Source organism: Schistocerca cancellata, chromosome 2 (assembly GCF_023864275.1).
Source record: "Schistocerca cancellata isolate TAMUIC-IGC-003103 chromosome 2, iqSchCanc2.1, whole genome shotgun sequence".
Lineage (NCBI taxonomy): Eukaryota > Metazoa > Arthropoda > Insecta > Orthoptera > Acrididae > Schistocerca > Schistocerca cancellata.
In genome coordinates, this window is record NC_064627.1 from 938767687 (window position 1) to 938795005 (window position 27319).

General features: G+C 43.2%; 1 protein-coding gene across 2 annotated transcripts in view; it reads left to right on the forward strand.

Annotated features, from left to right (window-relative positions):
• Positions 1-27319, forward strand: part of LOC126162911 (clavesin-1-like) — a 741639-nt gene that overhangs the window by 602873 nt on the left and 111447 nt on the right. For both annotated transcript variants that reach the window (XM_049919721.1, XM_049919722.1), the window contains exon 3: positions 22878-22972. In XM_049919721.1, coding sequence (XP_049775678.1) covers positions 22878-22972 — 95 coding nt within the window. The remainder of the gene's footprint in view (positions 1-22877; positions 22973-27319) is intronic.

The window sequence follows — 27319 nt, forward strand, 5'->3', positions numbered from 1 at the left end:
TTTTCTGCAGAACATTTTGCTTCATTCACATGACTCAAGCCACTACTAGATTCGTTTATGACGGAGCTGTAGCTTTCATATTTTCGTTCGTCAGTACCTCGACATCGTCCTCACGAAGGTGAACAGTGCGAACAATTGACTAACAGCAGCAACAAGAAGGAAATGGGATCGACAGACTAGTCGTTCACATGATAATTTGAACTGTCCGGCACCTACATGCGTTGTCGGATGTAGGAAATTTCAGTACGATAATACTACCAACTCCATATCTTTTGTCCTTCTGAGCACAAAAACTGCATTTTAATACATGGCATTGTTTCTACTCGAATTTTGTACTTGCAAATGTTCCTAAGTGAAACTGGCATTATGTTTCTGGTGTCTTAGAGAAATACCTATTTCTTTTCGTAAATCATAGTGATTTCCGGTGTCTGTGTAACTTAAAACCACAACTTTCTTGAGAAGTTGACAGAAAAATTGTTTAAAATTCTGCTGGTACAATATTTTATTAAATTTACCTTCCACTGATTTCTACACTGGTCATAATTCCAACTGGCATTCCTGTGTCCGCCACGAAGCAGAACCATATACAGAAAGGGCGCCACGCAGCAAGGCCGATATCCGGAGACGCATAATATAGTTATGGGCACCGTAGAGGATGTACACCTCATGACTGTTATGCCTACACCTTACATCACACAAGTACTTCCCAAATTAACAGTCATCCGCTAAACGCAGCTACAGGCAGACGCACGGCCCTGCTCATTGTGGATGGATCAACATTTAGTCAAACAGTGTCAACACAGTACCGCAAAGCAGCGTAGGACTTAAAATCAGTCGCCGTTAAGAAGAGCCCAATAGTCTACGTTCACTGGATACAGAGTTCTCAGGTAGATCAGTGGGAGTGAACTTTAAACATTAAAGAAACGTAATGCATAACTCCCTTTAATAAATTATTGTAAATTGTGTTAATCTGTGTTGCCATAATTTCTGACATAGTTTGTCTAAACCTTTTTGGCCCTGTGATGAGACTGTATAATTACAACGTGCTAGCAAGCCACCTCCACAACAGCAACTACTGTAGGTGGTTTGACAACAAGACGATTTGGTGAATATTCTTCTGTTCTGCATGGAATGGATAGAAACTGTTTATCGTCACTTGCTCTGGTGGGTACATCAAAACACAGGGAAACGAACATACGTTTACTTAAGTCCACAACAGAGTTCACAAAGTGATCGAAACACTAACAAGTTGGCTATTTTGAGGCGGCATCTTGATTTTCCTGACACACTACCTCTGGTGCTAGCAAAATGGTTCAAATGGCTCTGAGCACTATGGGACTTAACATCTATGGTCATCAGTCCCCTAGAACCTAGAACTACGTAAACCTAACTAACCTAAGGACAGCACACAACACCCAGCCATCACGAGGCAGAGAAAATCCCTGACCCCGCCGGGAATCGAACCCGGGAACCAGGGCGTGGGAAGCGAGAACGCTACCGCATCTGGTGCAAGCAGACGACGCCAACTCGGCTGACCTAGTGTAAAGTTTTGCCAGCGAGAGTGATTTCTTTTCATCCCTGTAAGATAGGGCCTTTTGGCCTCATTGACCACCTGAGGGGTTGGGGGGCACCCTTCTCCCGTTCTCCTCCTCTCCCCTCCTGCCCTCGCCCTCCGTGTTTCCTTGACGGCCCTTGGTCGGCGGCCCAGCCCGGCACACTTTCCGCCTTTTTATTCTTTTTCATTTCTCGGTTTTAATGCCTTGTCTTGACTGATCTTTTAACGTCTTTTTTCTGGGCTTTTATCTTTCTTTTAAAATTGTTAGGCTTTTCAGGATTTGCCTTTCTTTCCCTTCCTTTGACGACCACTCCTGGTTTGCCACTTATCTGTTGCAGGGACTCATGAGTTTGCAGTTTAGTCCCCTTCACCCCAAACCAATCAACCAACCATCACTAAAAGGTCCAGGACCAAGCGAAGTCGGCGTAGCAATTAAGAAAAGTCGCAAATTAGTAAACGCTAGAGACCGGAATTAGCCAAGTTAACATGGCTCTACAGTGCCGCGATACAAACAGCTAGAAAGGGCAGCCGCGCCGTGAGCCCGGGGCACAGGTTCAGCAGCTAAAGGCCGTCTCACACGGAGCAAGATTCGCTGTAAGTTTCCCTGCTGGCTCGCGCGACGGCTACCTTGCGGGCTCCGTCGTCTGCTAGCGGGCTACCTTGCTGGGAACCTTGTAAGATTTCCAGGATAGGTCCGGTGCTATTTTTCTTGTAAGGTTCCCTGTGTGCTACCTGCGTTGGCCAATAATGAGACGTTTCGTTTGTGACGTCAGACGCGGAAAGCTTGGGCGGGAAGCCTTTGTTGATAGTCGCTTTTCTGCTGTTGTGAGGTGCGGTAGGAAGTTCTTATAGCGCAAACTATTGTAATAAGCACTTGCGTGCAGAAGCACTCGAAAGCGTTGCAAGTGCCGTTTGTCTTGTTCGACCATATACGACGAGCAAGGAGTGCTATAGCAAAATGCACAATTTACGTACTCAATTGAAAGTGGAGTAGGCCAAAGTAAAATCATCGAAAAGCAGTGGCGCTGGGACGAACGACGTAAGTACAAAGCTATGAATTTTATGTTGAATGTAGAAACCTACTACTTGCAAAAATCGGACACATTTAAGACTATTTCCTAGAAATATCACACTGAATATTCACACGATTTTTGAAACCACATAATCTTGAATGATAATGGATTACGATGTAGCTTTCTTCTGAATCAGAGGTGAAACCATACAAAGCAGTTCTTCAAATACCAATACATCCATTCGTATAAAATTTGCTAAGGGTGTACAGTCTTGTATCCTATAAAATAAAGTCGTATATAACAGTCATTGTTGGTTTATTTATTAAGTCAAACAGTAATGAAATGGTGATACTTTTCAAGCAAAAGTAGGTTTATGGGAACTAACAACTCTTTGTGAAGCATGGAGAGCACACCTTTTCCAGCGTTTCTCCTCTTAATCCAGTTTTTCGTCAATTCTTTCTTTCTTCTTCTGTTATTAGCATGCATTTCTGCATAGTTTAGCACCAAAACAGCTGATAACGCCAGTTTGCTCTGAACATCTTACCTGAAGCAGTCATCTTCGTTCGATACAACTTGCAGCCGATCACAACACAACCAGCTGCCGATCTTGCACCGTGGGAGAGCTTCGGCATGGAAGATAGCCGGCCCCTTTCCCTGCAAACCGGCAGGCATGCACGCCATCTTGCAAACTTGCGGCGAACCTTGCTCCGTGTGAGACGGGCTTAACAGTCGGCACCGGGTGGCGTCACGTGACGCACATATCTCGGCGGTGACGCCCCTTAACGACGGCGGCCCGCAGCCTTAGTTCCCCTGACATGCACAAGTCCTTGCTACGCGGGGAATCCGAAACACAGTCGGGTATAAAAAATAGAAATACATCGAGTTTGCTACTCAGGATGTATGCAGACAGTGAAATACTCGGACTGGTGTTCACTGAATTCCAAGAGCAGGGCTCCACTGAACTAACCCGTACCTAGATATCGCCACACACATTTCGCTGTAGCAATGGCAAAGGTTTAAAAAATATAATTCCGTACCTTCTATTTCTCGTTTTACGACCGTGTGAAATGATTATTCTGTCATGTATTGACGGAAATGTGCAGTACTGGACCCGCATTTACGAAATCAGTGCAAGATGATAGCATTAAAGGCCTTCTCCTTCTTCCACGATTCTTGTGCCTGTTAGTGAGCATACGAATTCTTGTCATCCATCTGCTAGACGTGCCAGAATTCTCTTATTCTGACTCCACGTTTTTCTGATTCAATTGTCTTTTGTTCTGCTTCAGTCAGTGGTATTCACGTTATCCGGCGAGAACACTGGATGTTTGAGATAATTCTGACTACTGGCTACTGATCTTTGACCAGTCGTCAGATAAGTCCATTAAGCACTTCTTTTTTTGTGTTAGTGTCACAGCCATTATTCCTTATCTGCAGCCACATTCTGTAAAGCATTCTGAACTTCATCACAATTTATGCCTTTCATTGTACAACGTGTTTACGTTGCGTGACATTTGCGTATGGAGTGCGGAAAAAATGAGTACTTAGCTGCCTCTGTGCGGGCTGCAGTTAGTCTAACCTGCTCTTGACAGTCTCCTTCGTTTTCTTTTGCTTTTTATCTTTTTAACTCACCAGCCTTCTGACTGGTTTGATGTAACTCGCCACGAATTCCTTTCCTGTGGCAACCGCTTCATCTCGAGGTAGCAGTTGCACTCTACAACCTCGGTTTTTGTTGAGTATATTCCATTCTCTCTTTCCCTATAGATTTTACCCTCACCATGGAGGTTATTCCTTGATACCTCAACGCATCTCCTACCTTCCTGTCCCTTCTTCTTGTCAGTGTTCTCCACATGTTACTTGCTTTGCCAATTCTTCGGAGAACCTCCCCCCTCATTACTTTAATCAGTCCACCACATTCTCAAATTCCTTCCATAGCACCACAACTCCACCGCTATGATTCGTTTCCGGTTTTCCCACCGTTCTGTTTCAGGACGTCTCTGTGCTCCAAATGTATGTTCTCAGGAATTTTTCTTCTTCCTTTGCTAGGAACACTGGCTTTGCCTATGGTGAGCTGCTTTTTATATCCTTGCCTCGCCCATCATGATCTTTACTTCCAAAATACCACATTTCCTTAACTTCTTCTACGGCGTGGTCGCCAGTTACAATGTTGCGCTTCCACTGATCTTATTTCTGCTCTTTATTATTTAAGTTTTTCATCGCTTTATTCTCAGTTCATACGTTCTCTGTACTCCGTTACTCCGTAGGCCGCTTATTTAATTCAACAAATCCCGTAAGTATACCAGTCTCACCAGCGATTCTTATCATCGTAACGTCTTACCCCGAATTATCCAGCTCCTTAAAATTACTTTTAATGTCTTCAGTGTTCCTTCGATTAAACAGTAGTGGAGAAAGACTGCATCCTATCTTACACATTGTTTCATCTGAACAACTGGTTCAAATGGCTCTGAGCACTATTGGAATTAACATCTGAGGTCATCAGTCCCCTAGAACTTAGAACTATTTAAACATAACTAACCTAAGGACATCATACACATCCATGCCCCCAGGATTCGAACCGGCGACCGTAGCAGTCTCGCGGTTCCGGACTAAAGCGCCTAGAACCGCTCGGCCACAACGGCCGGTAATAATTGGTTCTCGGTCTTCCATTCTTCCATGGCTCCTGTGGGAACGATGCATAAGGCGTTGTAGCACATTCCTAGTTTCCTCACAAGTTGCTGATTTTTGAAACTTTGAAAGTTTTCACGGAGTAGTTGGCGTCTGTTATGCCATCTACCAGCTAAGGTTTTTCAGTATTTCCATGACGCTCAGCCGGGAGTGAAACAAACCATTCATGCTACCATTTTTGAAAGCGTTCAGTTACTCTCTCACGCCGCCACATTAGCCCTATTTGGTACCGGCCCCATATTCATCAGCAATATTCTCACGAGCACTTAAGTGTTTTCAAGCCACTTCTTTTATATATTGACTGTGTTTTCTAAGTAGCCTACTACTCACACGGTGTCTGCCACATGCTCTACCTAAGTCTGAGGCTGTCATTATTCTATTTCACATTCCTAGAAACTGTTACACCCAGCTATCCATATGAGCTGAGCTTTTTCAGTTGTGACTCATTTATTTTGTAGCACTAAAATACTGGTGTTTTATGTTCTGTTAGGGGCACTGTTCCACAGATCTGGATGTATAATGCATGTTTTGGATCTTTGCACCTCTTTCAATTCTTGTCAAGACGTGACTGGGTGTATCTACAGCTTTTTTCTTCATTATAGAGAGTGGTACAAATAAAAGTGGCCCGGAGTACAGAGTTCCAGGGTACAAAGAAACACAGCAGACGAAAGTAAATAAAGTACTAACGTGACTATAGCAGATGCTGAATATGACCAGCATTCATTTCTTGCCATTTTTGAGCCCTGTCCAGCAAGCTGCTGAAGGCGGTTCGAAACTGGACTGCTGGAATTGCTGCACTCTCGTCCGAAATATTCTGCTACAGTTCTTGAAGACTATTAGGGTTGCTGCAATACACCTTAGACTCGAGGGCTCCCCACACAAAGTAATCGCACATCGACAGATCAGGTGACCTGGGTGGCCAGATAAGGTCGCCACCAGACTGACCTCTGCTAACAACTCTGACAGGCAGGAAGACTGTGTAAACGTTCTCCAAGATTCGGCGGGCTTTATGGGTAGTTGCTCCATCCTATTGGAATTAACTGTAGGTCTTTTCCTCCTCCGCTGATGCTACCACAAATGGTTTCAAACTGATGGCAATGTAAGGCGCCGAAGCAAGTATCTCATGAAAGATGGGACCTATAATGCGGCGTACAGACAATCTTCTGATCATGCAATGGTGTTTCGCGGAAGTTAAGCGGATTCCCCGGTGCCCAGGACCTGTTAGTCTGTGAGTTGACGTAACCACTTACAAGAAGACGGCACGACCCTGGGGTCCGGGATTTGTCCGAAATTTTGTGTGGTGAGAGAGGACCCCTAACACCTCACGTGGTTAAAATATTAGGACGCACTACTAGGAAAATCCCGAGAAAAATCGATCCCAAGTTTCTTAGGTGCCTTTGAGTATAAAATGTTTGTCGTCCATTTCAAAGCCGCCCTCTGGCCTACACGGTTAGCAATCGGACCCTTTTGCCAGAGGTCTCGGGTTCGATTCCTCCTCTGGCACTTTTTTTTTCTTCTGTTGCTTGCAAAATTGCAGCGCATTGTTACAGGAGAATCGTGAAATTAATTCCCAGGAAGACTGTATAAAAATTCATTCTATAATTCACCATCAGTTATCGTCACCAATATTGCGAGACATGATTCAATATGCCTGGTTTGGCTCAAAATTATCAGAAACTCAAAACATTTTCGTAAATGTTAATGGGGCATATTTTTGTACAGATTTATTGCAAACGCCCTGTGATTGTAAAAAATCCGCTTTTGTATGTTGCGCAAGATGTAGCAAAAATTATTGCTTTGTTTGTTTTCGCGATAATTACCACTGCGGTTCTTGTTTATAATTATTGTATGTATATAAATTGAATGTTTCCCAATCGAATTTGTTATTCTGATTAAAAACCCAATAATTCTCCTTATATACTTTACAATGAAAATTGGAAAACCCACCGCCATGAATTGTGTTGTTGGACAAAAAGAAAATAATTTTTATTCAATAATGTAACTAATTTGCTAAAGATAATGTAGGTTTGGGAAACTTTCTGAATAATTGGTGGACTAACAAAAGAAAATGAAACAGAAGAAAAAAAAAGTGCCAGAGGAGGAATAGAACCAGAGATCTCTGGCGTAAGAGTCCGAGCCCTAAACATCTAGGCCAGACGGCGGCTCGGCAGTGAACTAACATTTTATACTCATAAGGCACTTAAGAAACTTTGGATCTATTTTTCCCTGGATTTTCAGGGTGGTGCGTCCTAATATTTTAACCACGTGAGGTGTTAGGGGTCCTCTTTCACCACACAAAATTTCGGACAAATCCCCGACCCCACGCTCGTGCCGTCTCCTTGTTAGATGAAACCAGTCTTCAGCACAAATAAAGATCAGACCCATGTCCAGGCCATTCAGTGTTGCCTCAGTGAACAGCCACTAACAGAATGGAGGCGCTGAGGAGCATCTGCTGGTCTTAATAAGTGAACAACGTCCACTCGATGGGGATGCATATGCAGGTTCAGGTGGAGTATTCGTCCGCATGATCGACGTGATATGCCACTCTCTTGCGACAAGCGTCGCGCGGATTTGGTAGGACTGTGAAGCATTTTCTGGTGAACTGCAGTCGCATTTTCTGGTGCGCGGGTACGTTTCAGAATGTTTTTTGACTTGTTCAAAACAGATCCTCCGTTTCCGCGACTTTATTGTCACATAACTTTCCATAACAACACCCGCAGTTCCACTGTACCATCGTCCCCTTTGCATTGCACTACTCATCCTGACACAGACCGCTCTACGCTCTGAAGCGTGTGGATCACGCGGTTGGCTCACACAGTTTATATGCATACATTCACGTCCAAGTGTATCCACTCGTCCGGGCTACTTTTATTTGCCCCACCCTCTACGTAGATAATTGCGTATTTTACATGAAGTATGAAGCGGCTGTCACCATTAATGTACAACATGAACGACAAGCGTTGCCTGACAGTTTCCTAGGCCATGCTGGAAGTTATTTTGATAACTGCATCGATGATAACTTGCCATGTCCTCCTTACGAATAAATTGTCAATTCATTCAAAAATTTCCCTTGATGCCCCATACGATCGTACTTACGTAAAGCCGGCCGCGGTGGTCTAGCGGTTCTGGCGCTGCAGTCCGGAACCGCGGGACTGCTACGGTCGCAGGTTCGAATCCTGCCTCGGGCATGGGTGTGTGTGAGATGTCCTTAGGTTAGTTAGGTTTAAGTAGTTCTAAGTTCTAGGGGACTTATGACCTAAGATGTTGAGTCCCATAGTGCTCAGAGCCGTACTTACGTAAACAGGTACTGATGGATCGTACTCACGCAAACTGGCATTGGTGTGGTGCTGCGCCATATGCTTGCTAAAGTCAATAAATTCTATATCTTCCTGACAGTTTTGATCCACGGCCTTCACAATGTTGTGCAAGAAAATTGCGAGCTCGCTTTCGCATAACTCGAAATGCTGGTTGGCACGGAGATTATTCTGTTCGAGGTAGATAATAACGTTTGAGCTCTGAATATTTTCTGATTTTATAGCAGATGGACATCGAATATATTGTACGGCAGTTTTGTGGATAACTTTTTCTGCCCTTCTTCTAAACATGCACGACTTGTGCTTGCTTCTAACAACTGGGCGCAGCTTTTTGTTCACTAGATCTAATGACAATTAAAGCAGGACTAACAGACACAAATTCTGTATAGAATCTGACAGGAATTCCATCCGGCCCCAGAAATTTCTTAAACGCTATCGATTTCAGCTCTTTGAATGTCGGGGTTACATTCCAGCCGTTCTCTGACGCAGGAGGAGTTAAGTTCCACGTATATGATCATCATCATCATCGCCGACGTGATGCAAAGTTAAAAAACATTTGACGAAAATAAATAGCGAGTAATAATTGTCCTAAACGTACAGCATTATACACACACACATCTGACAAACTAATCACACCAGAATACAACTTCCTAATACCACGTAACACTGCCTCTAGCCCATATAATGTCCTCAATCCTTCGAGGAAAATGGTCAACATGTTTCTTTAGGTATGCCACATATTGACGATCAGATCTCGTAAGGTTACCAGATTGCAGGGATGTTGATTGTCACTCGCTATTCAAAATAGTCTCAAACATTTTCTATGAGATTTCATCGGATGATTTGCGAAGACAGTCGAGATGCGTAAATGCGTCTGAGTATTCGTTAGACCAGGAAAGAACGTGTGCTGTCCTGTGAAGATGGTTTTTGACATCTCATAAGATGGCGGTGGCCGCATCATACTCTCTGTGAAGAACCTGAAAAAGGTGCAGCAATTGGTCATCAAGAAATTTTGAAATAATCATGCTCCTTCCACAGTAACCACTATGAGTAGGCCCAAGTCGTACTACCAATAACATCCGCGGAACATCACACAACCACCTCCGACCTGAATTATATTCTTCACACACTGTACGTTAAACGTGTAATTGTGTCTGTGCACTCGACGGCTTGCATCGTTTGAAAAGAGGCAAAATCGCGGACAACACAATACGCCTCTATTCAGCTGTAATACAGATTGTGTTGTTCGCTCATTGATGATACATGGCTCTTTATGCCGCTGTGAGTGATGTTTTTTTTTTTTTTTTCATAGAATGCAGTTCCCTTCCCATTGCGCTACTTCAATCGCGGTTTGGCCTTTGACAAGGCACGAATTATACACCGTCTAAACTGCTCCAAAAGCGACCAATCTGTCTTGTAATGGGAGACTTTGTCCTGTGACAGTTACTACGATAGATAGGCTCTCCCTTCATTCTCAAGGCCGGCCGTTTATAAACCGTTATTCTGCATGATTTTTCTTTCCTTTTAGAAGTATTAACACTGCACACTATCAAAGGTTCTTAGGTCTGGATGGATTCTTTCCCAGTGTGTCCAAATTATTTGACAACGTCCCTTGCAGTTAGGTAAATTTTGAGATGATAGGTACGCAATCTGAGCATCCCACCTCCGAGATAGAAGTGAAGACACAAAGGCATTAACTGCGTTGTTGCTACGGAGGTCGTGCAGCCTTGTGCTCTAGGAATAGTACGGATATAGTAAAAGTCTGAATAATAGAGCTGAAGACACCACAGTAAGAGCAGCTTATACGTCGGTGCAAAACTACTGAAGTGGCTCTTTAAGAGCTGAGAGACTAGCCGCGAAAGTGCCAGTATATACATGGGCTTAGTCGCTTGAATCTGGTAGAGACCACTCGTCACCTGGCTAAAAAGTGGTTCGGTCACTACAGCCACCTGCCCGGTCGTCTCGCTTCACCTGGCGCGCGCAATCTCGCTCTCTCCCTCTTTTTTTTCCCGGTCTCTTGCAGCACCAAGCCATCATATACACAAGTGTCATACTTCAGTGTGCCAACGGTCACACACACAACATTTTCAGCCAAACTGTTGTTGTTGTTGTTGTCGTCTTCAGTCAAGAGATAGGTTTGGTGCAGCTCTCCATGCTACTTTGCAAGGTTCTTCACCTCCGAGTAACTACTACAATCTACATCCTTCTGAATCAGCTTAGTGTATTCATCTCTACGATTTTTACCCTCCAAGCTTCCCTCCAATAGTAAACTGGTGATCCCTTGATGCCTCAGAACATGTCCTACCACCGATCCCTTTTTCTAGTCAAGTTGTGCCACAAATTCCTCTTCTCCCCAGTTCTGTTCAGTACCTCCTCATTAGTTACATGATCCACCCATCTTATCTTCATCATTCTTCTGTAGCACCACATTTCAAAAGCTTCTATTCACTTCTTGTCTAAACTATTTGTCGTCCATGTATCACTTCCATACATGGATACACTCAATACAAATACTTTCAGAAAAGGCACTTATACTCGTTGTTTACAAATTTCTCTTCTTTTCTTGTCATAGTCTACGTTTTATACTTTTTAGGATATAAAATGTAACGTAGCTACATGTTTATAATTAGTCACACTAAAACTTTCAGTACATATGTTCCCAGGTACAAGGTCCATTCAATAAATAACCGGAAAAGTTGTATAAAAAACACGAAAATTCAAAAAAGTTGGTGCTTCTTTGCTATTTTTGGTGGTGTACTAGAACTATTACCAGATGGGCCTGGCATGCCTGCCTCGCGAACGGGGTGCTAGGAATCAGTGAAACAAGATGGCGGTAATCTTACAGGTAGGCACCAACGTGGAGCAGCGGAGTATCATTAGATTTTCGTTGGCTGAAGGGTTAAAACCAACAGAAATTGACCATTGGATGACCGTGCAATATGGTGAAAGTTGAGTGAGTCACACATGTGTATGAGTGGGCAGATAAGCTCAAAAGGGTTGTAATGAGTGTTGAAGATTCGCCACATTCAGTACGCAGTCGTGGAGAACTGCTGAGTTGATTAATTTGTACGGGAAAACGGGCGTATTATGGTTGGGTGATACTGCAGCAACGCTGAACATTTGCCTGATGAGCCCACCATACTGGTCATTACGTACTGATTTTCAAGAAAGTGTGTGTGAAGTGGTTCCAAAACATCTGACGTGATAAATGAAAGAAGGGCGCATCGTTATGTGTAGGTAGCGTCTGCGACAGTACGAGGCTGAGGCGGAGGCATTTGTTCATCGTTTAACAGGAGATGAAAATTGGCTGCATTTTTACGAATCTGAATGAAAGTGGGCTTCAGTGGAGTGGCGACATTCTTCCTCTCTAAAATCCAAGAAATTGTGAACTGAAAGTTAAGTAATGCTGTGATATTGCTGACTTTGTTTTGGGACCATAAGGGAGAAATTGTAGAGCATTACATGCTGAATGGTCAAAAAGTGAACTGTGCTATGTATGAAACCCTTATGAAATTTGAAACTGTGATATCAGTCCGGAAACAACACGAAGTCAAAAAATTGCAAGACATAGAAGATGATTTCAAGAAAAACAATTCACGAAATTTCTACAGAGTATTAAAACAAAAGTTAACGAAGTACTCTCCTCCATCACTCCAACTGAAAAATGAACATGGGGAGATTGCCCATACCAACACCGGAAACTGTGAAATTCTTGCAAATTACTTGTCTAAATTGCTGAATTGTGGAAAGCCTGCAGAAAAATTTGAGTTCCGTCATACACAACCAAACCCAGACTCAAAGCCACCAAGTTTTCAGGAGATTAAAGAGATAATTCAGTCACTAAAAAATAACAGAGCATCAGGAGAAGACCAAATCATCGCAAAATTATGGAAAAATGCAGGAGAAAATCTTATTGCAAAACTCAAATTATAGATGAAATCTGGGAAACTGAACAAATCCCCACAGATTGGAAAACAGCAATCATACATCCTCTGCACAAAAAAGGAAGTAAAACAGACCCCAACAACTATCGTGGAATCTCTTTATTGTCAATAACATACAATATTCTGTTTAAAGCCGTGCTAAACCGAGCACAACCTCAACTGGATTCAAAACTATGCGAATATCAAGGTGGATTCAGAAAAGGTCGATCATCCATAAAACAAATCCTTAACTTGAAAAACTCGATCAAATATTTGCATAGTACTTCAAACAAAAGTTACGGCATCACGTTTGTCGACTTTAAAAAAGCATATGACACTACAGACCGAGAATGTCTTATTGAGATGTTAGCAGAATTTGGACTAGATCAAAAGACAACAAACATCATAAAAGAAACACTGACGGAGACGAAATCCAAAGCAAAATTTATGGGAGAATTGAGCACAGACTTTTAAATAGACACAGGAGTACGACAAGGGGATGGACTGTTCCCAGTGCTCTTCAATTGTGCCCTTGAAAAATTTTTTCGAGAATGGAGAAAAGCAGGTACACCAGCACACAGACTGGAACCAAAACGTAATGGCATAGAATTAGACTGTTTAGCATTTGCTGACGACATGGCACTGATCGCGCAAGACATTACTGATGCACAGAAACAGCTAGAATTATTACAAGAGCAGCAAATTTATGACTGACATCAAAGATGCACCTTCTGATCTCAAAATTGGGAATAACTACAGCTCTCGACTAAAAGAATTTGAATATTTGGGTGAATGGATTGCAGAAAATTGTAATGAAAAGAAATATGTCAGATCAAGACTCCATAAAATGGAGACGGCGTTTCAGTTAACAAAACACGTTTACAACAAAAAGTGTCTCCTAAAAGGGGAATTAGAAGTGAAAGAACGTAAAATAACGAGGAAAATCGTAGGACTAAGAAATAAAAATGGTGAGCATTATCCAAAACCCAATGCAGAAATATATAGAAATATCTCCAAAATAAGACACAATGGACATGAGAAGAATCCAATTCATGGGACATTTAGAAAGAAACTGCAAAAAGGTGGGAATTTAAGGAGATGGGACCTGGATAAACTGAAAGAACCAGAGGTTGTCCTGAGTTTCAGGGAGAGCATAAGGAAACAATTGACAGGAATGGGGGAAAGAAATACAGTAGAAGAAGAATGGGTAGCTTTGAGGAATGAAATAGTGAAGGCAGCAGAGGATCAAGTAGGTAAAAAGACGACGACTAGTAGAAATCCTTGGGTAACAGAAGAGATACTGAATTCAATTGATGAAAGGAGAAAATACAAAAATGCAGCAAGTGAAGCAGGCAAAAATGAATACAAACGTCTCAAAAATGAGATCGGCAGAAAGTGCAAAATGGCTAAGCAGGGATGGCTAGAGGACAAATGTAAGGATGTAGAGGCTTATCTCACGAGGGGTAAGATAGATACTGTCTACAGGAAAATTAAAGAGACCTTTGGAGAAAAGAGAACCACTTGCATGATTATCAAGAGCTCAGATGGAACCCCAGTTCTAAGCAAAGAAGGGAAAACAGAAAGGTGGAAGGAGTATATAGATGGTCTATACAGGGGCAATGTTCTTGAGGACAATATTATGGAAATGGAAGAGGAGGTAGATGAAGATGAAATGGGAGATAGGATACTGCGTGAAGAGTTTGACAGAGCACTGAAAGACCGGAATCAAAACAAGGACCCGGGAGTAGACAACATTCCATTAGAGCTACCGACAGCCTTGGGAGAGCCAGTCCTGACAAAACTCTACCATCTGGTGAGCAAGATGTATTAGACAGGCGAAATACCCTCAGACTTCAAGAAGAATATAATAATTCCAATCCCAAAGAAAGCAGGTGTTGACAGATGTGAAAATTACCGAACTATCAGTTTAATAAGTCACAGCTGCAAAATACTAACGCGAATTCTGTACAGACGAATGGAAAAACTGGTAGAAGCCGACCTCGGGGAAGATCAGTTTGGATTCCGTAGAAAATGTTGGAACACGTGAGGCAATACTGACTCTACGACTCACCTTAGAAGAAAGATTAAGGAAAGGCAAACCTACGTTTCTAGCATTTGTACACTTAGAGAAAGCTTTTGACAATGTTGACTGGAATACTCTCTTTCAAATACTAAAGGTGGCAGGGGTAAAATACAGGGAGCGAAAGGCTATTTACAATTTGTACAGAAACCAGATGGCAGTTATAAGAGTCGAGGGACATGAAAGGGAAGCAGTGGTTGGGAAGGCAGTGAGACAGGGTTGTAGCCTCTCCCCGATGTTATTCAATCTGTATATTGAGCAAGCAGTAAAGTAAACGAAAGAAAAGTTCGGAGTAGGTATTAAAATCCAAGGAGAAGAAATAAAAACTTTGAGGTTCGCCGATGACATTGTAATTCTGTCAGAGACAGCAAAGGACTTGGAAGAGCAGTTGAAGGGAATGGACAGCATCATGAAAGGAGGGTATAAGATGAACATCAACAAAAGCAAAACAAGGATAATGGAATGTAGTCGAATTAAGTCAGGTGATGCTGAGGGAATTAGATTAGGAAATGAGACACTTCAATTAGTAAAGGAGTTTTGCTATTTGTGGAGCAAAATAACTGATGATGGTCGAAGTAGAAAGGATATAAAATGTAGACTGGCAATGGCAAGGAAAGCGTTTATGAAGAAGAGAAATTTGTTAACATCGAGTATTGATTTAAGTGTCAGGAAGTCGTTTCTGAAAGTATTTGTGTGGAGTGTAGCCATGTATGGAAGTGAAACATGGACGATAAATAGTTTAGACAAGAAGAGAATAGAATCTTTCGAAATGTGGTGCTACAGAAGAATGCTGAAGATTAGATGGGTAGATCACATAACTAATGAGGTAGTATTGAATAGAATTGGGGACAAGAGGAGTTTGTGGCACAACTTGACTAGAAGAAGGGAACGGTTGGTAGGACATGATCTGAGGCATCAAAGGATCACCAATTTAGTACTGGAGGGCAGCTTGTAGAGTAAAAATCGTAGAGGGAGACCAAGAGATGAATACACTAAGCAGATTCAGAAGGATGTAGGCTGCAGTAGGTACTGGGAGATGAAGAGGCTTGCACAGGATAGAGTAGCATGGAGAGCTGCATCGAACCAGTCTCAGGACTGAAGACCATAACAACAACATTAGAAAGAATGGACTCAAACAGGTTAACGCACAGAATCCATACATTTTCAAAGAACTAAACTACAAGACCGAACTGGTACAAACAGACGGAAAAAGACCTGAGAGAAGTAGGGTCTCCAAATCTACATGACAGAAATCAAATCAGAAAAATCACAAACACACAGGGTTTTGAGGAAGAAGAGGGAAAAACTAACCGACGTACGTGGTCTCCTCAACGAAAACTAGCCCATTCGTTGCGTATGAAGGAATACTGGGTGAAAAGGACGGCCAACAAATGTTGATAACGCGTGGTCCTAAGTGATCCATCTGCGAAGAAGGATACCACCCCCACCGGCGTCTCGCCGTTGCCAACAGAAACGCACATTTCTGACAGATGCCGCTAGCTGTCTCGATGCGACCTGGCGGATCCAATAATGCACGCCCACTGAGCCACGTCTTCAGCGGCTTCGAATACGAGCGCCCTCTGCCGCCGAGATATAGGACGACCGGCGGCAGCTACAATGCCGGTTCAGTCGCAGTCTTCGATAGTCCTCAACCTCTCAACCTTCGACAGTTCGCTTATGCGTTAGCAGCAGGAGCTCCACTCTACACGATGCACCTTTGTTGCGTCTTGTAATAGCTGTACTTCACAGCTATTTGTTCTTTTTTAAGGTTTCTCCACAAAGCTTGGAGAAAGCTGCATGTGAAGTAAAACTTCTGTGTACTGCATTTACGTGATCGCTAATCGTTTCTGCCCTGTCCAATTTATCTACGACTGTACCTGTTGCACCACTCTGTAGCCCCCCTCCATTTACCGTTGTGTACTGAGGAGTACACAACAGAAGCCAGCAGTTTTGAGGACACGTCGTGAACTGGTGTCCAGCGGCGACTTGTTAGTGCGTGATAACGCTAGAGCACACGCTGCTTGAGTCACATTACATACCATCAGAGACCACAGGTTCGTCTGCTTCCCCCACCCGCATATTCCCCGTATCTGCCACCTTCAGATTATCACATTTTTAACTCGTTGAAAGAAAGTCTTAGTGGATGAAGATTCACGGATGATGCGGAAGACCATGGAGAAGTTACGCAAAAGCCCCCACAAATTCTTTTGACGTAGAACTGAGAAGCTTGTCTAGCGCTGGCATAAGTGCATAGAACTTGAAAAGGATTGCGATGAAAAATAAGTGTTCCGTTCCATTCTCGTAATAGATTCTCTTAAATCACGATTTTTTATTGAATTATTCTTGATACCCTCAGTCTTCGTCGCCTCGTCGTAGACTCTTACTGTGGAATACACTACTGGCCATTAAAATTGCTACACCAAGAAGAAATACAGATGATAAACGGGTATTCATTGGACAAATATATTATACTAGAACTAACATGTGATTACATTTTCACGCTATTTGGGTGTATAGATTCTGAGAAATCACTACCCAGAACAACCACCTCTGGCCCTAATAACGGCCTTGATACGCCTGGGCATCGAGTCAAGCAGAGCTTGGATGGCGTGTACAAGTACAGCTGCCCATGCAGCTTCAACATGATACCACAGTTCATCAAGAGTAGTAACTGGCGTATTGCGACGAGCCAGTTGCTCGGCCACCATTGACCAGACGTTTTCAATTGGTGAGAGATCTGGAGAATGTGCTGACCAAGGCAGCACTCTAACATTTTCTGTATCCAGAAAGGACCTTACAGGACCTGCAGCATGCGTTCGTGCATTGTCCTGCTCAAATGTAGGGTTTCGCAGGGATCGAATGAAGCGTAGAGTCACGGGTCGTAACATATCTGAAATGTAACGTCCACTGTTCAAAGTGCCGTCAATGCGAACAAGAGGTGACCGAGACGTGTAACCAATGGCACCCCATACCATCACGCCGGATGATGGCGCTAAACACGGATGCGACCATCATGATGTTGTTAACAGAACCTGGATTCATCCGAAAAAATGACGTTTTGCATTTGTGCACCCAGGTTCGTCGTTGAGTAAACCATCGCAGGCGCTCTTGTCTGTGATGCAGCGTCAAGGGTAACCCCAGCCACGGTCTCCGAGATGATAGTCCATGGTGCTGCAAACGTCGTCGAACAGTTCGTGCAGATGGTTGTTGTCTTGCAAACGTCCCCATCTTTTGACACAGGGATCGAGACGTGGCTGCACGATCCGTTACAGCCATGCGGATAAGGTGCCTGTCATCTCGACTGCTAGTGATACGATACGATACGATAAACCGCAATTGCGATAGGCTACAATCCGACCTTTATCAAAGTCGGAAACGTGATGGTACGCATTTATCCTCCGTACAAGAGCCATCGCAACAACGTTTCACCAGGCAACGCCGGTCAACTGCTGTTGGTGTATGAGAAATCGGTTGGAAACGTTCCTCATGTCAGCACCTTGTAGGTGTCGCCACCGGCGCCAACCTTGTGTGAATGCTCTGAAAAGCTAATCATTTGCATATCGTATCTTCTTCCTGTCGGTTAAATTTCGCGTCTGTAGCACGTCATCTTCGTGGTGTAGTAATGTTAATGGCCAGTTGTGTAGTTGTGTACCGCTCTAGGTACAGGAACACAAATTCTGCAATAGACTTAATGACTCACAAGTGTTACTGATTTCGCATTTTATCTTTTTTCTGTCGTACATTGTTTCTGTGATATAAATGTTTTTGCATCTTCATAAGAGAAAATCTCCTCTGTAAATATGAACATGTGTTCCCGAAACAGAAATCTTGAAATCAACTCGCTGTTCGCGCAGGTTGATGCTGTATTCTTTGACTTCCGGAAGGCATTCGAACATCTCCGTACAGTCGTATCGCGAAAAAATACTATTTTGTCGAGTACTGGACCCGAATTGTGACTGAAGTCAAGACTTCGTAGCACATAGTACTCAACCTGCTGTTCTTAACGGAGGGAAATCCATAGATGTGAAGGTAATTTCGGGAATAGCAGGAATGTAATATGGTCTTCTTTTTGTTTTAGTCATTAGTTTTCTGATTTATTTGATGATTCCGTCAGAAACGCCTCTCCTGTTTCATCGCCTTCGTCTGACAGTAGCACGTGCATCCTACGTCCTCATCAAATGTCTCTCTTTATCTGCAGTTATTACCCTCTAAGGCCCCCTTTAGCACCAAGGACGTTATTCGTAAATGTCTTAGCACATGTCCTATCATGCTGTCATGTCTTCCCTCGTCAATTCTTGCCATATGTTATTCTTTGCCGATTTTCCTCATTTGTTGTTGTTCGTTTCATAGTCCCAACAATGTAGTAAAGCAAGTGTATTTCTTAACTTCGTAATTTTTGCGACATTCGTAACCGCTTGAAAAGACGAATGGAGTAACAACGCTTGTTAATGTTGACTCTCAAACTTTCCACAAAAACATACCACAAACGAATTAAAATTGAAACGTACGGCTGCTAGAATCGAGGTTCGGATCCCAGACTCTTCCGTTGTATACACTGGGGATGGCTGCTTCTGGTTGAAGTACTTTACAAGTTTTGGAGCACTCAGAGCTTCCCTCCTCACACTTCCGCAACCCATGAGAATGTCCATTGACCATTACATACATACCACATGTGGCTCTGATGTCTTTCACGGCCGTGCCTGCCAGAATATGAAAGTGTAAAATAACAACAGTATGGAGTGCATGAAAAAGATACAGTAATTCCATTTTCTGCTTATTCTACTCGAATGACTTTTTGTTCTCCATCAGTAGATATGGCTTTCTCCACCGCACCAACAATGTTTTATCAGCACTTATATCTACATACATCAAAAGTTTGCAACACCCCGTTTCCCAGAACTCCTGAATATTGACGTTGACTGTGGACGTTGTATCACAGACACAGCCCCCTTTGACAGTTCAGAGATGTCACTAAAACCGCCCGAAGATGTAAACAACCATGCAAGAGTAGCGCCTATGAGACGGAGGGTGTCAGACAACTGATTCCATCAGGAAGGAGGTACACGGCTCGTATTGTCTGTAGTTCAACCAGGCCTAGCCGATCAATACGGCGGTTCGATCGCGTGCGCATTGTTACTTTGTACCAGGAAGGGCGCTCAACAAGGGAAGTGTCCAGGCGTCTCGGAGTGATCCAAAGCGATCTTTTTCAGACATGGAGGAGATACAGAGAGAGAGGAACTGTCGATGACATGCCTCGCTCAGGCTGCCCAAGGGCTACTACTGCAGTGGATGACCGCTACCTACGGATTATGGCTTGGAGGGACCCTGACAGCAACATCACCGTATTGAATAATGCTTTACGTGCAACCACAGGACATAGTGCTACGGCTCAGACTGTGCGCAAAGGCTGCATGATGCGCTACTTCACTCCCGACGTCCATGTCGAGGTCCATCTTTGCAACCACGACACCATGCAGCGCGGTACAGATGGGCCCAACAACATGCCGAATGGACCGCTCAGGATTGGCATCACGTTCTCTTCACCGATGAGAGTAGCATATGCCCTCAATCATACAATCGTCGGAGACGTGTTTGGAGGCAACCCGGTCAGGGTTAACGCCTTAGACACACTGTCCAGCGACTGCAGCAAGGTGGAGGTTCCCTGCTGTTTTGGGGTGGCATTATGTGAGGCCGACGTATGTCGCTGGTGGTCATGGAAAGCGCCGTAACGGCTGTGCGATACGTGAATGCCATCCTCGGACCGATAGTGCAACCATATCGGCAGCATATAGGGGAGGCATTCGTCTTCATGGACGACAGTTCACCCCCCCCCCCCCCCCAATTGTGCACATCTTGCGAATGGCTTCCTCCGGAATAACGACATCGCTCGACTATAGTTTCCAGCATGTTCTGCAGACATGAGCCCTATGGAACATGCCTGGGATAGATTGAAAAGCGCTGTTTATGGACGACGTGACCCACCAACCCCTCTGATGGATCCACGCCGAATCGCCGTTGAGGAGTGGCAGAATCTGGACCAACAGTGCATTGATGAACTTGTGGATAGTATGCAACGACGAGTACAGGCATGCATCAATGCAAGAGGACGTGCTACTGGGTAATAGAGGTACCGGTGTGTACAGCAATCTGGACCACCACGTATGCAGGTCTCGCTGTATGGTGGTACAACATGCAATGTGTCGTTTTCATGAGTAATAAAAAGGGTGGAAATGATGTTTATGTTGATCCATATTCCAATTTTCTGTACAGGTTCCGGAAGTTCAACAGGAAGCTACAGCGATCAGACACCACTAGGAGAAATTTTCCACTGTATATGCCAATGACACAAAGAAACGTCCCGTTTCACAGTATTCTCAAAGAAAATGTATCCGGTTGTTTCTTAATAACTTGACAGTGTTCTTAACGCCAAATCTTACACTTCAACAAATGTTAATTTTTTTATGAAAGCTAACAGCTCTATTGGGGTGACTGTTTTAAGATTTAACATTTTTAATGTTGCAAGCCTCCCACGCAGCTATTGAACATAAACTGAATATACTACCAACTTGGTAGTCGTTTCGTTGGTTTCTCTGTGCGTTGCGTATGGCGGCCGATGCGAGAGAGCGTCACCGCTTACAGGACAAAGACCACATGCACGGTGCCGGAGCGTCGGAAGTCGCCATCAGGACACCAGAATATCAGTGCGAATGAGCATCACTGAGCAGCGAGGACAGCTACAGGTGCTCCTGCGGGTGGCTAGTCGAAACTGAGCGCCAAATACTGTCTCAGCGAACAGAAAAGACATTAGTCATGCACCGGTAACTAAAGTATATAAGAGAAGTAGAAGGCTGAGCGACAGAAGAAAGACCACGGAAAGGATGGAGCGTGGCAAACCCGTGATTGGCTGGCGCTTCTCAAAAAGTGTTTACTTAGCGGAATGTCCCATCTACACTTCCAGACTCGGCGACGTCCATTTCTAGTGGAGGCGCGGCGCAATGCAGATGACATACAAGTGGATTGGTTTGCCGTCTTGATAACTGGTACAGATGTTCGAAGATCCGTTTACGTGTCAGTAAGAGTTGTGAGATTGTTTTGCACTATCTTGCTGTGAGACATATATTTTGTTACGACTATCTTACCAAACACCTAAAGTTGTGTTACAAGTATTTGTAATATGTGACTGGTAACAGTAAATGTAGCAGGCACATGGAGTTCCACTATCGTTATTTCATATTGTTATTTAGATATAGTGAACGGAACTGTGGAAGCTAGAAAATTAAGTGCCAAGTGGAGAAAGTAGAACGTTTCCTACATGTTCTTTTGTCTGAGTTCAAAAGAGGGGCTGACGGCAGCGGAAGCAGCCAGGGACATTTGCGCCTTGTATGGGGATAACGCCACAGGACAGCACGGCAAGAAAATAGTTACCTCATTTTATGGAGGATCGCTTTGACTTTAGTGACTCTCCACGTTCAGGAAGACTGTTGTTAAAAGTGAGGGAGAATATATTAATGACGACTAAATTCTCGCCGCGCGGGATTAGCCGAGCGGTCTGGGGCGCTATAGTCGTGGACTGTGCGGCTGATCCCGGCAGAGGTTTGAATCCTCCCTCGGGCATGGGTGTGTGTGTTTGTTCTTAGGATAATTTAGGTTAAGTAGCGTGTAAGCTTATGAATTGATGATCTTAGCAGTTGAAGTCCCATAAGATTTCACACACATTTGAACATTTGAACTAAATTCTCTGTTATGTGCATCTGTTGTGTTTATTAAACCTTGCGAAAAACGCTCTGAACTTACACACCAACGCAGTATATTTTTGTCGTTGTATTTTCAAACAAATGGTTCAAATGGCTCTGAGCACTATGGGACTTAACTACTATGGTCATCAGTCCCCTAGAACTTAGAACTACTTAAACCTAACTAACCTAAGGACATCACACACATCCATGCCCGAGGCAGGATTCGAACCTGCGACCGTAGCAGTCGCGCGGTTCCGGACTGCGCGCCTAGAACCGCTAGACCACCGCGGCCGGCGTTGTATTTTCAGAAGTCTCGTTGTATGTCGGCTAATGACAACCAATATGTACGCATATAGTATCGCGCACCAGACTTTTCCACCAGAGTAACGTTTTTGTCTATTGCACAACAGCAGAATATGCAAAAAGCAAGTAGTACGAGCGACACTGGAGCGAAGCTTACCTCCTTGAAAAGTCCGTAACCAAAACGCAGTACCTGTATGTAAATAGGGTGTGATGTCAGTAGCTTGAGTGCAGCTGCGGGCGGTTTTTATGACCCGGCGGCTTGGTGTTTCAGAGCGCGGGGAGGTGGAACCGCACCGCACGGACGACTTGTTCCTGCTGCGCTTCCTCAGGGCACGCTGTTTCCACGTGGAGCGCGCGCACAAGCTGGTGAGTACTGCGGCAGCCTCTGGGGTGATAACGGGACCTGTGTTGCTGTTTCCCTACATTGTGCGCCTGTGCTGTGTGATTGTAATCATCCTCGTTTAATTCTTCAACTGCAGACTGCGCAAGAGAACCAATTACGTATTGGAACGCAAATGAAGTAGTGTGTAAGCTTAGGGACCTTAGCAGTTAAGTCCCATAAGATTTCACACACATTTGTTTTTTTTTTTTGCGTCATTTGATGCAAAAATCAGCCTTTTCTTCAACTTTTGTGCACGTTCAAAATTCCTGTTTCCTGTCGCCATCTATGAATAACATTCTACATGTGATTTATTTATTTATTTATTTTATTTAGCCTCACTAGATTAGGGTATTAAGGCTCTATCTTAAGTCAGACAAGGAACTGTACATGCTAAAAAATATTAAGTATCATTCTGTATTTCTGCCTGGACTTGTGTCCCTGTAAAGTTAATAAGAGATATTATAATTACCGACACAAATATCAGCTATTACTAATATTATTCTTATTACTATTATTTTATTCTTTCCTTTCTCAGACGTTATGTCTGGTTAAAAATGGAAAGTGACGCGGACCTTGATCAAGCGTCACTTCCTTTTAACTGTACGGTATATGTTACATTGCATTTAGGAACTTTCGGGTAATTGAACATGTATCAATAATTACAGATTTCTGTAGTTGTATATATACGTTTGGATGTAGCTGTATTGCGTTGATGTACTGGTGGATATTGTGTGGTATGACTCCTGTAGTTGATAGTATAATTGGTATAATGTCAACTTTATCCTGATGCCACATATCCTTGACTTCCTCAGCCAGTTGTATGTATTTTTCAATTTTTTCTCCTGTTTTCTTCTGTATATTTGTTGTATTGGGTATGGCTATTTCGATTAGTTGTGTTAATTTCTTCTTTTTATTGGTGAGTATGATGTCAGGTTTGTTATGTGGTGTTGTTTTATCTGTTATAATGGTTCTGTTCCAGTATAATTTGTATTCATCATTCTCCAGTACATTTTGTGGTGCATACTTGTATGTGGGAATGTGTTGTTTTATTAGTTTATGTTGTATGGCAAGTTGTTGATGTATTATTTTTGCTACATTGTCATGTCCTCTGGTGTATTCATCATCCTTATCTTCCTTCACTGCACCGATCCGTTTTATTGTTTCAGTTTTAGCTTTACTGCCGATTTCCGCAAATTTTCACTATCCTGCAGGGATTTTTTCACATTCGAAAAAAACTTTTCACTGTCTGTATTTGCTCTTGTACGTTCGTACTGTCTTCAGTTTGGACTTAAATTTCTTCAATGTCTCCACGTTTCAAACTAGTTTCCAGCCCCATAATGAAACTCTGATCTGGTTACTGTGCCGTAGTGTTTGTTTTGTTTGTTTTAAGATGAATTTTCATGTTGCAGATATCTTTTTGCATTCCTGAAAACTGTTAGCAATTTTGTGGTGATGAATTTCACGATCGATCTTTTCTAGGCAAGTCTCCTGTATGGTTACTCCTAAAATGATTTGAAGTGAGGTCCTCACTCAATTTTGAAGGATTACATTGTTAGGCGTGGCAACGGCCTTGCCGCAGTGGATACACCGGTTCCTGTGAGATCACCGAAGTTAAGCGCTATCGGGTTGGCCGGCACTTGGATGGATGACCATCCAGCTGCCATGCGCTGTTGCCATTTTTCGGGGTGCACTCAGCCTCGTGATGCCAAATGAGGAGCTACTCGACCGAATAGTCGCGTCTCTGGTCACAGAAAACCATCTTAACGACCGGGAGAGCGGTGTGCTGACCACATGCCCCTCCTATCCGCATCCTCAACTGAGGATGACACGGCGGTCGGATGGTCCCGATAGGCCACTTGTGGCCTGGAGACGGAGTGCATATTGTTAGGCGTAAGAGTGCCAGATTATTTCCAGACATGTAATTTCTTAATGATATTTGGAGAACTGCTTTTTCTGCTTTTATTTGAATATTGTCTTGTGCTGAGTGAAAGTCCTGGCGTAGAATCGTTAGGTCTCTGCGAAAGCTGGGCAGTTTATCTTAATATCGGTTGTTCCTGATTCGATTGTTTCGTCAGTTTTAAGCATAACATTAGTGTCGTCACTCTTGGATTACGTCTTCTAAAACACATTTGGAAAGTAATGAAGAGAGTCCATAATCTTGTTTCACTCCTGTATTGATTTCAAAATGTTCGAAATATCTCCCCTGATGTTTACCTTACATTTCGTTCTGTTCAGTGTTTCGCCAATAACTGCAGTGGTTTTGTTCACTAAACCTTGTTCTTTGAGAATATGGAATAGAAACTTCCATAACATTCAGTAAATAAACCGAAAAAACATACAAATCAGTGTCTCCTGTGTAAAAGGAAATATTTATATTTTCCTTTACATAAAGTCAGATTGAAGCAGTCACACAAAGAACACAATCACAGAAGTCATGTTGACTTGTGGAACTGAAAGGTCAAGATTTATGTTCTTTTCAGCTGCTAATGTGCTACTCTGGCAATTAGGGTCGCCTTTTCTCACAAGAAAGGTTTTTATTATTCGCATTCACACACAGACATCTAAGCTGCAGTCGCACATCGTTTTAATTCTCTTCATGACGCAGTCCTCGGCTTTGCGACGGTTGTCCTTCACACCCATAGCCTGTTGGTATTTTCCATTTTCCACGTAATGAGCGGGCACGTCCGCTACGCTCAATTCTATTAGAAGAAATGAGCTACGTTTTTATTTGCGTGGTACGTCCTTTGCACTAATACAGGCTTTCCCAGTAACTGGAATTTCTATTTGAAGAGCTGCTTTATCAGACAAGTTTTTCAGCGGAATATCTTTCGGTTAAGCCGTAAAATCACGACGAAGACAGGTTATTTTTCCTCATTTTTTGTGGTTAATGGTTACCGTCCTTCAGAAATTTGGACAGCCGGCAGTCCTTTTGTTGTGATTATATTGAAAATGCTATGTTTGTAATTTGGTTTCACACTAATGTCAACACTGCGCCTTCATTTCTATAAACGCGGTTACTACTTTTGTTCTTTGGAGCTTTTCTGCACTGTATCGATAAACCATTTTGCGATGAAACAATAACGACTGACACTGATACTTGAAAGATGGTTGTGGAAATATTCATATGGTTACAGTATTTTTGTAGTACGTTGTTCCAGTATTCATGTTACAATTTTTTTGTCGAGTGCCAGAACATGGGGAAAATGAGTTTTATGTACCGGGTGTCTAGAAAGGGAGTCCCTGATTTCAAAAATAAGTATCTCGAAAACTAATATTGATAGACGAGTTCGTCAAACGGTACGTTGATTGAGAAAGCTGTAAGAATTTTATACAAAAGTTGCGAAATAGTTCGAGAATTTGCTAACAGATCGTGCTAGAATCAAGACATGTAGCGCCTTTAGATAGTGCGCCGCTGCTGGAACTTAGCAATTTCACCGTTAAAACAAGAGATAAGGTTAACTTATCATTGGATAAGGTGTTCCTCTGGTACTGGACTCCCACAGATTATAACACAGTCCTACGGCAACAAGGCGCAATTTTCAAACTCTATTTAATGTTCTAAAAGGACCCGATGCGAAAACCATTAGCAAGCTCTAAGGTAAATTCCAACGGACAGCCAGCGTGGTTGGTGATCTAGCGTGGAATGTTGGCCCCCAGGCAAACAGTAGCTACTTCTGAAAATGTCTCCACAGTTTCTGGAATTATTGAGCAAAATCCAAGGAAATCTGTCGGAACAGCAGCAGACGCTGGTTTTGAAACGCTCCAGGACGCAGAAAATGGTGAGAAATAGGGCACACTTGTTTCAATCCAAAGCCAGCAGACCATACGTATACGAGACAGAGGGCTGACATTGCGAACCAGATTATCGCAATGGTTAATAGTGATGGATTTGATATTGGCTGTGTCTGGTTCATAGACGAAACACTCTTCCACCTGAATAGTCGTGAGTAAACAAAACTGATGATTATGGAGTTCCAAAAAATACCCATTTGCGTGAAGCGAAACCACTGTATTTTCCGCAAGTTACTGTTTGGGCTTCTTGATGCAGCAGACGCATTATTAGCCCCTTTTTCAAGGGAGAAGCGATTGCTAGTGAACGTTGCGTTGTAATTTTGGAACATTTGCCTCAGAACAGCTAACGTCAGACGATCGACCAGCCATCATGAAGGATGGGCCCTGACCACATCGCAGGAGACAGGTGTGTCGTGTTCTTGATGAATAGGCCTACTTCGGGAATAGAGCCACTGCGTCGGATTGTTGCAAATTCACTGGCGCAGGGATGGATTGGGCTGCATATTCGCTTGATTTGATTCCATGTGGTAATTTTTTGT